Source organism: Miscanthus floridulus, chromosome 9, assembly GCF_019320115.1.
Source record: "Miscanthus floridulus cultivar M001 chromosome 9, ASM1932011v1, whole genome shotgun sequence".
NCBI classification, from domain to species: Eukaryota; Viridiplantae; Streptophyta; class Magnoliopsida; order Poales; family Poaceae; genus Miscanthus; species Miscanthus floridulus.
Genome location: NC_089588.1, coordinates 48065906 through 48079597, shown reverse-complemented (window position 1 = coordinate 48079597; position 13692 = coordinate 48065906). Strand labels below are relative to the sequence as shown.

Here is a 13692-nt window from a genome sequence, read left to right as displayed (position 1 = left end):
CGCCCTAACGTCCGGACGGGACGTCGCGTCTGGACGTAACTCCGACACCTGTGCCGTTCCCGCATCTGCATCCATGGCCCACGCTCCGTGTCCCGCCCCAGCACCCGTGCCCACGTCCGTCGCAGGGACCTGCGCCCACCCCGCGCCCCGCATGGGGAAACCCACGTGGGTTGACACATGGCTGCGCCCCAGCAGTGACAGCCACCGGCCGCGCTGTGCAACACCCCGATCTATTTTTGCAACATCTAGATAAAATATTTGCAACATATGTCTAAAACAGATGAAACCTTTAGAACATACAGTTGGAACACTATTACAACATGTGCAACATCCCGATCTACTTTTGAAATATCCAGTTGTAACACTTGTAACATACAAAAGAAGACAGATGAAACACTTGAGACGTGCTTCTGAAACACTTGCAACATACGTGCAAAAAACAGATGAAACATTGAGGATAGACGCTTGTAACATACGTGTACAACCATTGTAACATATGCAACATCCCGATCTACTTTTATCACATCCGCATAAAATAATTGAAACATATATCTGAAACAAGTGAAACACTTGAAACATGGGCTTGCAACATGTCTGAAAAAGCATCCAGAAACACTTGAAACACAGCATCGCTGCGCGGCCATGACATACCTGGTGGGCAACTGCGGTGGCACAGGCTCGTTAGATGGTGCATGCCCGCACATCGACCGAGGGAGAGGAGACGCTGCCGGATATGAGGAGGGCCTGACACTCGGCATATTAAGGTTTGCCGAGTGCCTATATTTTGCCGAGTACTAGGCACTCGGCAAAATAGCCTTTGCCGAGTGTTTTATTTTGTCGACGGCTGCACTCGGCAAACTGAGTCTTTGCCGAGTGCCCGATATTTGGCACTCGGCAAAGTATTCGACACTCGGTAAATTACCAGTTTCCCGTAGTGGGGAGGGTCAGCGGCTTGCTTGGATCTTGCCGGGTTAGGGGAGAGGGCCACCGGATCCGTGGACGTTGGGGCACTCCCGGTGGCCCCAGTGGGGTAGGGGGACGGGCGCCGCTAGGGTGGGGGAGGAGGACGCCGAATGGGGGAGTGCGCCGCCGCTGGCCAAGGAGGCAGCCATGGCTGCGCATCGGGGTAGGATCGGGGCGTGAGCGTAGAAGGGAGGAGAAAGTGAGAGACTGTGTGCGAGAGTGAGAGAGCGAGACGTTTGTCCATTCCGAACGTCTTAACTGGAGCACTATCGTTTTTATTTAATTTTTCTCCGTTCAGCCGTTCTCATAGCCTCTATTCATGTTTTCCAAATTATATTATTTTTTCTTACCTTTTTTCTTACCATTGATTTTTTTCTCATATATATCTATATCTATACTAATATCAAAGACACAAAATTTCTCTCCTCTTTTTCCAAGTCCAAGTGCGCGTCATCCCCATCTATTGCCCAGTCTCTGTATCGATCGCTGGTCCCGTATGCGTGTCCGCTCCGCTTAGGCTTTGGAACCAAACCAGATCAGGTTTTTGTCTCCAACACGGGTGTGATACAAAATTAGTTGTTTGGCGTGCTTGCCTGGGAGAGCCGCATCCCAGCCCACGAAAGGACGGCCCCCCTTCTGTCCCTGAAACCATTGTGTCCTGTCGTCCGTCTGTTGGGTTTCTTGTCCATTTAGGTGTTGCTTCATCCGATTAAAGTTTGGGTCCCTACGCCCCACCAGTCTATCATCCGCTAGGATTGCCTGCTGGTCCCTGCTCGTCCGGCCATCGTAGGGTAGTGCTCCGTGTATAGGCTCGTACCTGCACGGTGCCGTTGGATCAAAACCTTTGATGCCACAGTTTGGTTTCTGCCAATAGAAATAGGAAGTAACTAGGAAACCTGCTCATGCATTGCTACAAGATAATTAATAATTTATGCTAAAAAACACGGATCGCACGATAAGATAACAATACTGTTAAATTAAGTACCAACGTTAAAGTGATATTTAATCCAAAAAGCAAAGTTTATGAATTTAACACAGTCACGGAGTGCGCGGGCGGCGGCGCAGGCTTACAAACTCTAGAGCTTCCAGAGACTGGGTCGAATCCAATCTAGAGCCTCGGAACCCTACATCTTTTCCTGGACGGGCTTCACTTCGGATGCGCCGGTAGCAATATCAATGATCTCCAGTCGATGGACCAAGTTGTATGATCCCCATACAATGGCTCAGACATGTAGATTTTGTTCTCCTTGTACTTTGATACACTTGTTCCACTGAAGCTTTCATTGAAATGTTTAGACACGAACAGTATCTGATCACCGATGTCCCTCACCCTAGACCACTCCGCCGTACGGTCGTGGAGGTTGCACTTGTAGATCGTGCTGCTGTAGGTGAAGCTCTGTGTCTTGTGGAACGTGCTCACCATGGCACCCACAATGTGCAGCTCACCGTTTGATTCCAGGTATCTGCGGTGCAGAGCCCTGCAAGTGGCGACAACAATGGAAACAACGTCGTGGTTGGAGTAGCGCCGACGGCGTTGCTGCTGCAGACGGAGATTTCTCTAGTGCAGTCGATCGCCAAGAAGTTGTCTTAGCAGTGGACGATGGACTCCACGGAGAACTCCAGTTTGGTGTCGAGCAGCGTCCATGCGCTGTCGACTCCAACCCGGCAGAACGCGACCTCCGTGGAGCACCCAAGCATGGCCATGGCCACGCACTCGCGGTTGGCGGCATCAGGCGGCGCCGAGAGCACGATCTCATAGAAGAACACGTCCCTCATGTCTTCTAGCTTGATGGCTCTGCCTGCGGCATCCGCGTCCCTGTAGCCGTTGGTGGGATGGAGGACCCACCGGCCGTGGACCCTAGACACGCGTTCCGATGAGGACGCCGCCGCGACGTGTTCGCCTGCTGGCGGGAGCTCAACGCGGGGGGCACGGGCACCGGCAAATGGATTCAGCAGCATCACGGAAGCCGCCTTGTCCATGAGCGCCAGCCACCCACACGAGGAGCCGCACGCCACCTTGCCGTGCACGTCGGTCAGCGTCTTGGACAAGACTTTCTTCTCTAGGACGTAGTAGAAGCCGACGCGGTCTGAGTCAGGGTCGAACGGGAGCAGCAAGAGCGGCCCGAAGGTCGCGAACGGGACGGCGGCGCGCCATGGGGAGCAAGCGGATCGGAAGGACGCCGCGTCGTGGCCTGATGCGAGACGCTGTCCGTTGGACTCGAGGAGATCCTCTGGCAGGCCAGATCTCCAGTTAGGGAGAGGTAGGGACCTTCTCTTGGGATTAGGAGGCTGAGCCATAGAAGACAGATGACATCAACTATGGTTCACACAAGAAACAGCAAGCGAGGACGATGGAACACGTGAGCGTGAAACCAAATGAAAGGAGGAAAAAGCTGCCCCTTTTGCAAATGCAAAGAGAAGAAGTAATTAAATATAGGCAGATTTGACAAGATTCTCAGAAACGCAAAGATGTTCCTTTTGTCTTAATTCTCTTTCCTTCTGTGTTAATTCTCTTTCCTTTTGCTCGTTGCCATATATGCTGGTGCATGCAAACATGCAATGTGTATATGGATAGCACAATAATTTTCTACTTCCTATTTGCCGTGATTCCTCTATCACATGACAGACAATATTCAATCAAGGAGAATGGCACGATCAATCAGTAATTAAGATGTCGTGGGATTGCAGGCGTGGGCAGACGGACGAACCAAAACAAATGTCGCACCAAAAAATATCCACACTTTGTTTTTTTAGTTGTAGGAGATATAATGCGTAGTAAGATGATAGTTTTGGTCACTTCAACAGTTCTGTTGGTTCACCCACACCAAATTGATTATATGAAACAAAATGATATTTTTCATGGTTTAATTGTGTATCTCAAAAATGCTATATTTCAATTTTTTAATCATATAGATACAAATGTTACACATATACATGTCCTCTTACATCTATGTAAACTTACGCACGTACTCACTATCTGTGTATGAGCACCTTCAAAAGACTAAGTGCAAGATCTTGAAATTAATAAAGTCACTACATGCATCATTCATCACTATGGGTGCACACACTCTAACCTAATGAGCATTTTTGCACTGAAAGAGCACTGGAATTGACAATAGTCATCACAGACGTCTTGCTACCAAATGTAACATCATCTATCACTAAAACAATAATCGAGCAAATGGCAACTTGAAAGCCCCTAATATATAACCCAGTGCTACACTTGGGCACTTAGCATTTTTCAGAAAAGCAGTTAGCTTTGGAGAAAAAGAACAAATAGTTTTTGTAAATGGTCCTATGTATGCTTTTCCTGTAGATGAAGCACATGTGTTGATATTACATTCTCAGTGTTCTTTGTTCATTGTTCTTTAGATTTACTTGGGTTTAATCGTGAAATTTGGTGCCTTCTTAAAGTTTTTTATGGAAATCAAAGAGTTTGGTTGAGTTTTGGTCTTCAAAGCGATTTCATTTGACTCTAGAATGCAACATGATATTACTAATTATCTGAACTTCACTAAACTTCTGGTTCAGGGGCCATTGGAGTAGCTGAAGGATTATGAACAAAAGCAATTCTGCTACCTGTTCATTTAGACATGAGCCTAGAAAACCTGAAATTGTATTTTCTTTTTGATCTGTATCTTCACTAATGGATCTCTTGAGGTAAGTCACCTCAAATTTGATTGGTTTAGTCAAGAGCTTGCAAATATTCTTCTCATGTTTCCTATCTGGGAGCTTGGTTAAATTTCTTTATATGATTAAAGCATACATTTACTGATATAATTTTGGCGACCAATAGGTGCTGGCTGCAACGCAAATGCCTTGGGAGGCTGCTGGATGGTTCTAGGGCACAACAGATGCTGTTAAAAAAAATTATATGGGTACTTGAGGTAATAATTATGTCTAGGGTCCCCTTGGTACCTTTATCAAATGTACCAAGCTCTAAGAGCACACTTTCTTAATGGAAGTGTAAATTTCTCTTTATAGTTTTTATCACCAAATCAATTGTAAGTATTGTTCCCGAATCATAAGCACGGGCAATATATTAGTAATACGTAGTAAGATGATAGTTTTGGTCACTTCAACGGTTCCGTTGGTTCACCCACACCAAGGAAGTGTTCGGCTGGTATGGATTATTTACTGTTCATGCTAGAAAAATATTGTTCATGCTGGAATGTTGTGAGAGAAAAATACTGCTCTGGCTGGAAAAATAAGCCGAACAAGCCGCCTTCTTTCCCAGCCGAACACAACCCAAATTGATTATATGAAATAAAATGATATTTTTATGTTTTAATTGTGTATTTAAAAAATGCTATATTTCAAATTTTTAATCATATAGGTACTAATGTTATATATATGTATGTCCTCTTACATCTATTTACATCTATGTAGACTTACGCAGATACTCGCTGTCTGTGTATGAGCACCTTCAAAAGACTAAGTGCAAAACCTTAAAATTAGTGAAGTCACTACATGCATCATTCGTCACTATGTGCATAGACGGAGCCAGCGGGTGGCACAGGTACCCTAGGCTGATGCAAGTTGCAGGGACGAATCCAGCAATATTGTGTGGTGGTCGCCAGACCTGGCGAACATCTCTTTCTCCCTTGCAGACAGCTTCACCACTTCAGCTCTGGCCTCTGGGGTCTCAGCGGCGCGGCGGCGGTGCGCCGTCGAAATCGTGAGGAACTGAGGAAGACGAAAGGAGAAGGGGACAAGGAAACGACTGATGCACATTTGGGCTCCTGGCCTATCGCCTCCATCTGGACCAAAAATGGGCCGCGTAGCATTCACATCACATGAGCAGAGTCGTAGGCCATAATCCAAAAGCGTCATAGGCCAGGAGATGGGCAGCGTAGCAGCGACAGGCGCATATTTGCTGATGTTTTTTTTTCCATTACCGATAACATTTACTTCATACAAACGTGGCACTCCGCAAGTTTGCTCAATAGATGAAAAAAAATTATAAATTGCTATTGCATATCAATTATCATTAACTGATGTTAGATTTCATCATTTCTTGAAGGGATACTTTAACTGCATTACTACCATTTGCTTTTCTATATACTTCATCACACATAATTTTGTGGTATAGAAAGTTCGCCATAGGATATGAGAATTTTGATGCATTATTACCACACACATATTTATGTTTTCCTATATACTTTATCACACATATCTTGAAGGGATACCGTAAATTTACTACATCACACATGTTAGATTGCATATGAGAAATTTGATGTGGCATACCGTATGCCAAAATCCTAAATCCGTCACTGACTATGGGTGCACACACACTCTAACCTAATGATCATTTTTGCACTGAAAAAGCATTGGAATTGACAATAGTCATCACAGACGTCTTCCTATCAAACGTAACATCGTTTATCACTAAAACAATAATCGAGCAAATGACAACTTGAAAGCGTATAATAACCCAGTGCTACACACAGGCACTTTTGCTAGTAAACATTAAAATAACAAATACAATATTATAGGTCATCTTAAAATAAATTATTGATTTCAAATTTTATAGAAAGGACAAAACATATATACACTATTTCCATTCTTATTTCCCATAAAGGTTTGATAGTTATTTTTTCCATTGTAATGCACGAGCACGTTTGCTAGTAAAAGTAAATACCTGTTATCAAGTCAATGCACGTAGCTCGCGAACAAATAGAAACACAAGGGGGCACCAAATAGACTAGTTCTCTTGCGTTTAGGGTATGATAGCCCGATGCAGTTTATACTAGAATATATCTCTATCTCTATATATCTCTGTCTCTATCTCTATCTCTATCTCTATCTCATATTAAAGAACGAAGCGTTTCTTCTAACCCACCTTTTCATTTTCCAAACTACTATTTTGTCCCCTTTTTTACTTCCTAAACTACCTTCACACCCTTCGTATTTCATATATAACCTAGATTCATGACCCGTGCTCATACAAGTTAAAACATCTCGAGTCCAGCGATGATATAGAGTCTGATTCCAATACATTGGGTTTCATACAACACATGAGTATGCATGCATGCTACTAATAAAGAAAGCATCCTTCCATTTGAATAACTGAGTCATCTACCTTTTCTTTTATCATGTAGTTGATTGCCATCCATTTAATATCATATATATGAAAGAGTAGACTGCAATCTGGGCCCTTAAACTTTTCATGGATTCTCAGTTAGGTCCTCAAACAAAAAAAGTGATCATGTAGGTCCTCCATCTACTGCTAATTCTCACTTGGATCCTTGAACTAAAAATGTAACCATCTAGGTCCTCAATCTATTGTTACACTTGACTAAAGGTCCCAAACCCGCCACGCCACTGCTAACTACCTATGTGGTTGTGACGGTTAAAGTTACAAAAAACTCCCTTTCCATCTCTTTCCCCTTGCAGCCCCCTCTCTCTTGCAGTCCACCTCTCTTTGTGTGTTCTGTGGCCATTGAGTGTGTGCCTTCGGAGCCCACGTGTACTCACAAAGCCAATGGATAGCATGGGAGAGCACATGGGCATAGCCTTGTAACATCCTTGGTGTTACACTATAAATCATTTACTAAAACATGTCATGAGCATCATGTTTATGTGTTAGTGCATGTAATAAAGAGTGTAGATCAATTTCCGTAACAAAAAACAATCAACAGAAGTGCGAAACGAAGGTTAATTCAATAGTCATGTTATATCACTTAGGGTTTAAAACCAATTTTTATTAAGCAAAAATGCTATAGAACATGTATGAGATACTTAAATAAGGTTTGAAGTGCAAACTTTGTAGATGACAATGAAATACTCGCGGTCAAAAATGATATTGCTAGCTAATATTTTCATTAGCTTAGAGATCGCAATTGGAAATCCAATTCAGCTCTAACACTTCGAAATTTTCAAGTCTATCGACTGTTAGACACTGCTATGTTTAGCAATTTATCGCGAGAGATTGGGTTAAGGAATAGTGAAGTATTATGGCTTGTTTTAGTAGCCTAATGGACCCCCTATGGTGTAGCGAAGTGGGTTCGGGGACTGGAACAACTGGTTAGGGGTTTCGAACGCTTTAAAATCCGTACACAACGCGTTCTCGGCCGACTTCCCAGTCTGTGCGCGGTCACCGGGCCCGCTGCCCTGATGTCACGGCGTCGGCGTGTGCACGCGCGCGCATGGCCACACGTTGGCCAGCTGCTGCTGTCGTAGGTTGCCCGCTCGAGTGCGCTAGCTAGCAGCCAACGCGAGCCGCCACGCCGCGCCCCCCCTACGCCTGGCTGCCCGCCGCGCTGTGACGCTGCCGCCGTCGTCCCGTCACCGCGCTGCACGCCTGCTCACTACGCCGTGCCTCGCTGCCACTGCAACGCCATGTACATGTGCTCCGGCACCGTGTCATTGCTGCCTTGCTGCTACGCACGTGGGATGCCGCCTTGTGGCGCCGTTGGCCCGCCATTAATGGCGCTGCGGCATGCGGGCCAGAGCCAGCCATAGCCATTTGCGCTTATCGCTTGCGCCTGGCATGTGTACCCTGGTTGCGACGCTCGTGTCCCGCCAAAGAGCGCCAGCCGTGTCACTGCTCATCGCTATTTCCACCACTGCGCCCTCCCCTGCTTCCCGCTGCAGTCACGTCGTGACCCCGGTGAGCTAAAGTGCGGGTGCTTGCCTTAAATCTCGCATGCTCATGTCTCCGCCTTGGCGTCCGAGTGCCAACTGTCCCCACCCCGCCTTAAATTGTGTCACGACGTGCTTCAATTTGGAGTTCCCCCTTCGTCGTGCCATTAAGGCCGGGACCGGCCGTGGCCGAGGGCAGCCACCCACCGCTTCACCCCTCGTCAATCCATCTACACCACGAACTTCGCCTCCACCTCCACTTCACCCTGTGCACCTCACTTGCACCTCTACTGCCTCGCTGTAGCCACTAACGTGGCCATGCCGTCTCGGAGCGCTACTGCATCCCACCACCCGTACGTGGCCAGCCCTGTTTAGGGAACCTCTAGCCAAACCACCACCGCAGCCGCAACTAGGGTAAGATAGTGATGCTATAGCGCTAGCTAGTTCACCCCGCGATGGCTTAGGGTGGCCGGCATGGCTATGTCGCTGTCGCGCATGGCCACACATCGTGGTCACCACTTCCGCTCGCTCCGCCGCTCCTATAACCTAGGCTAGTGTAGGCACTAGGGTTGTAGACGGGGGTCGGCCCGTTAGTGGAGCCAGTGCGGGTCCCAGCTGGTCGGCGTGGCCATCCAATGCCATCGCCACCACGTTGGCGTGAGCGCGGGTGGCCGAGGACCATGCCGTTGTAAAGGAGGGAGTTTTCGAGGGTTCGTTGCATAGTTGCTCTCTCTAGGAATAGTGACATGGACTGCGGGTTAGTTTGCTTAGAGTTTAGGGGCGTTTTTGCATATGTGTCGCACGTGCGGGCCTCCCCATTGTGGGCCGCCTCGCGTTGGGCCACGCGGTGGTGGGCCACGGGTGGAATTCATTTTTTCTTTTTCTTAAGGAATTAGAAATAGTTTTATATTTTAATTTCTGAGCTGAACTTTGAAAATTATTATCAATTCGCATAGGTGTCCAAAAATTATGAAACCAATTTTGTTAGGTTTCTAAAATTGTGCTCTATCTGTTAGTTTATTTAGTTCATATATATATTTGTTGATACCAGCAACTATTAAATCATTTGCGAGTGTTTAGTATTATATAGGTTAGTATTTGTAGGAATTTTTGTGGCAAATTGGTAATAGTTTTGACCATGAAATTTTTACGGTAGATTCATTGTATTATTATGTGCTGACTGTAATTTTTGTAGACTTAGAATTGGTTGAGAAATATGATAGCTAAGTACTCCTTGTTGTAGTATATAGGAAATCGTTAATAAGAGTAAGAATATATTTTAGTTGCTAAGTAGCACTTGTAGGTGAAACCATGCTGGTTTGGTGGGAATGATGATTAGTTTGGTATCTTAGTCATTAGAGCTAGCTCAGTGGCTTAGTAGATATATTTTTATTTTAAGAACTATTGTTGCCTTAATATTGAGTGTTGCATCGTCATTGCATACATGTAGAAAACGAGTTGGTGGAGTTCATGACCGAGGACGAGCAGGACTACGAAGAGGTGATTGAAGAGTACGAGGAGGAGGTCCTCATGTAGGAGGAGGTCCCAAAGCCACCACGGATTGACTGAGCTGACACCGCGCCTGCCCAAGGCAAGCCCCGGTGCATAACCCTTATTTTGAATGATCACTGGATATATATGTGATGTGCATTTATGTTACATGATTTATATTGAAACTACATGCTTAGGCTATCGGTAGCGTGAGTAACCTGCCGTTACTCGCAATAGGTGGTTATTATTATCACTCTCATGATAAAATGGTGAAAGAAAATGGAGACCGGGCAGGGATATTGTACGAGTATTGGTGGGTGTAAGAGGTTGTGTCCCGCGGCTAACGGGGCATAGCTTGGTTACACTATTTTTTCTATCCGTGTTGGTTAAGGACCGACCATTGCATTAGATTCTAGTCAGGTCACAGACTTATTATCCTGAGCACATACTTGTTTATGGGAGCAGGAAAGGCTCGTTGCTCTTTTGTCGTGGGTTCTAGCTCTTCCGGACCGACTGATTGGAGGCGGGGATGGTGAAGGTCTAAGCACCACACTGAGTCCAGGACTCAGGAGTGGGGGCTTAGAGTTCAAGTTTGGACGGGGACCTGGACCCCTTGACAGGAGAGTGGTGGGTTGGTCCTGCTTGTGACTAGGATACAAGCGGGGCATGTGTTTTGAGGTACCCAGCTGGGCACATTGATTCGTGAATCACCGGGTCATCCGGTACGACTTGCCTACGATCTAGCACCGTAGTAAGAACTAGAAGATGAAAGATGGTGAAATGGATCTGTTTGCTCAACTCTTGCTTGAAAGTAGAATAGGTGCTTACCTAGAATGGTTAGATAATGAACTAATCATGACTGCTAATAAGAAACATACATAAGGATTCACTACTAGTATTGCTTTCTGTAAAAAAAGGAAACCCAGCAACCCATAAAGCTTATCATATCCTTTGGAGTCGGAAAATTATTCCCACTAGTCGGGTAAGTCTTGCGAGTACATTGTGTACTCAGGGTTTATTTACCACTGTTGCAGGTGCAGCTTGAAGAGTAGCTGTTGTGTGGAGGATTCTTGTAGTGGGCACAGACGGATCCTTGTATTCTATCGTTAGATGTTTATTGTAATTCCGCCGTTTAAATTCCGTACTCTGAACTTAGTATTGTAATAATGTATTTCTAAGAACTCTTGTTGTATGAAATGGACTAAGTATTGTAAACTCATTCTCATTATTGGATCCTGAAGGAAAAACGTGAATTATTCGAGTTCTCCCTTGGGGTGTGCTCGACGGAATCCGTCTGATGTAGCTTGCTTTCGATGTGCTTAGTGTCTGGTGGAAGACAAGCGCCTCTGAAGGTGTGTTATTTCGGGTGGTTCTGCCATAAGCCTCGAGGTGGGCACAGGACCGACATGAGACAGAGAAGGGAGTGGATGGGAGGAGGAATGGAGGTTTTTCCTACAAGTTTCACTTGGCATCATCCACACTAGCACAACCACGTAGGAAGCATATAGTGGTGATGTGGTGGGATTTGGACCTATACTCGGGTGCGATAATAATTGAAGAAGCTAAATGGTCACTTTTTAGTTGGAGGACCCAGGTGAAAATACACATTAGATTGAGGATCTAGATGGTCACCTTTTTAGTTCAAGGACACAAGTGAAAATCCATAAAAAGTGTAATGACATATGGTGCATTTTACTCTATTTGAAACTTTTTCCAAAAGTTCTAGACATGGCCGAGTCAAATTAGTTCTAAAAGTTTGACCACTGTCCAAAAGTTCTATTGGTCTGGAAGTCCTAGACTAACGACTCTTTAGTTGGGAGTATATAAACTCATACCACTTCATCTCTAATGCTTGGTCACTCATTCATTGTGACCTAACTATAGCCAAAAGAGCTCAAGAACATCCATGGCTCCCTCCTGTCGATGAATCCCCCTAACTTTCTAGCTAGATTTGGTGAGAGGTTGAGAGAAGTCAAGAAAAAACAAGATTTGACAAGTTTCTATAAGGCCCAGGTTAGAAACACCTCCGGAGGTTACCAAACAACACCTAAATTCTACTAGGTTTAGAAATTATAATTTTTTTGGCAAAGTCTCCCTCATAAACTTTGCATATTCATAGGTAGAGTCATATAACATAGATGATATAACCCCATAAGTAAAGATATAAGCATCACCTCCCAACACAATAATAGAATAAAAGGACCATCACAATTACAAAGACCATCTCATCCAAAATAACATTTAAGCGTATTACATTGTAAAAACTTTGAATTAAAGAATTAAGCATATTATATACAAATTAGGTGTTTGTGCTCATGAAAGTGCTACTCTCAGATTCCATGCATGTCGCAATAGATAAGATACAATGTGGTTTTCTTTGGAAGGGCCGAAAGGAGGTCAATGGAGGATGTTTCTTGGTTGCTTGGGAGAATGAACAAAGGCCATTAGACCTTGGTAGTTTGAGAATATGAAACTTGGAGATAATGGAAGGTCTCTTCAAAAGAAATGGATTTATTTGAAAGAAACCACAACCGATAGAGCTTGGTGTGGTTTGGACATCCCTACACATCCAAATGTGCAATCAATTTTTCCCAACTCGATGACCACAAATGCGAGGAATGGTAGAATCACTTTATTTTGGACCAACTGACAACTTCATGGCTGCACTTGATTTTTGAAATCCCGCACCGTATAGTAGGCACTTGACAACCGTGCATGGCTGTAGGACATTCGGGGCGGCTTGTCACTCAGTGGATGGTCTGATGGAATTCCTTTAGTTATGAATATTCTTGACACCTTTGTATTAACCACGGATAATGACCAGCATGTTTGGAGGCATGAGGCCTCAGGCTCCTCCTCTAAGTTGGCAAAAAAGTTAGCAAAGATCAAAGAAAAGGGTTAACACCCTCATCATCTTGGGTACCCCTAGATGCTCTAGAAGTAGTGGAATGCGTCTATGTTTGGGGGAGACTCTCCATGTGCCCCTACTACACTTAAAAGCCTAAAGTTAGAAGCTCCTCTCTAGATGCTCACTGGGGCTTCCAAGATATAGAGTCTTGGGCTAAGTTGATTGGAAATCTAGGCTAGCTTAGTTTTTTAGTCTTTACTGTAGACCCCAATACCTTGGTCCAAGTATGAGGGGTGCTTATGTCAACCATTTCTTTTCCCTGTGATACAAAGATTGAAAGATATACAACTCTCCGCCCGAAAACCCTAGTTTGGTTTTGATTAATTGATGAAACCTATTGGACTAACCCTATGCTCTAACTGTGTAGATGAGATAGGTTGGCCCAAGTCCAAGAAGGAGCTAGATGGCACTCAAGGTGATGGAGGATGGCCACAAAGTGATGATCAAGTGCTCCAATATGGAAAAGAAGAAAGAGAAAAATAAAATGCAAGGGCTGAAGGCAAAGGTATATGCTAGGGCATTTTGTTTTGCTAGTCAAGACGTAATAGAGTGTGTGATCAGGTTTATGATAGATAGCCATACTATTAAGAGGGGAACTCTCACGGTGAATACGGTTATCAAGTGCCACTAGATGAACTAACTCCATGCATGTGCATTAGGACCTAGTGAGTGCTAACAACCCTTGAAAAATGATTGTGAAAATGCTAACTTGCGAACACAAGTGATGAAACTTTGTGGAGTTAACA

The 13692-nt window shown here is 44.8% G+C and overlaps 1 protein-coding gene across 1 annotated transcript; it reads right to left on the bottom strand.

The window, feature by feature from the left end:
- Positions 1 to 2550: 2550 nt before the first annotated feature.
- LOC136479834 (uncharacterized) lies at positions 2551 to 3261 on the bottom strand. The gene is made up of 2 exons (XM_066477569.1): positions 2901 to 3261; positions 2551 to 2762 (listed from the first exon to the last, which is right to left on the bottom strand). The coding sequence occupies exons 1-2, from the start codon at positions 3259 to 3261 to the stop codon at positions 2551 to 2553; spliced, it is 573 nt and encodes a 190-aa protein (XP_066333666.1).
- Between the last annotated feature and the right edge of the window lie 10431 nt (positions 3262 to 13692).

What these genes read in the sequence shown, in the direction of transcription:
- LOC136479834 (XM_066477569.1), bottom strand. Translation starts at nt 3,261, where the DNA reads ATGGCTCAGCCTCCTAATCCCAAGAGAAGGTCCCTACCTCTCCCTAAC. An exon ending in GCTGCTGAATCCATTTGCCG is followed by an intron (nt 2,763 to 2,900) that starts GTGCCCGTGCCC and finishes CGGATGCCGCAG; the next exon opens with GCAGAGCCATCAAGCTAGAA.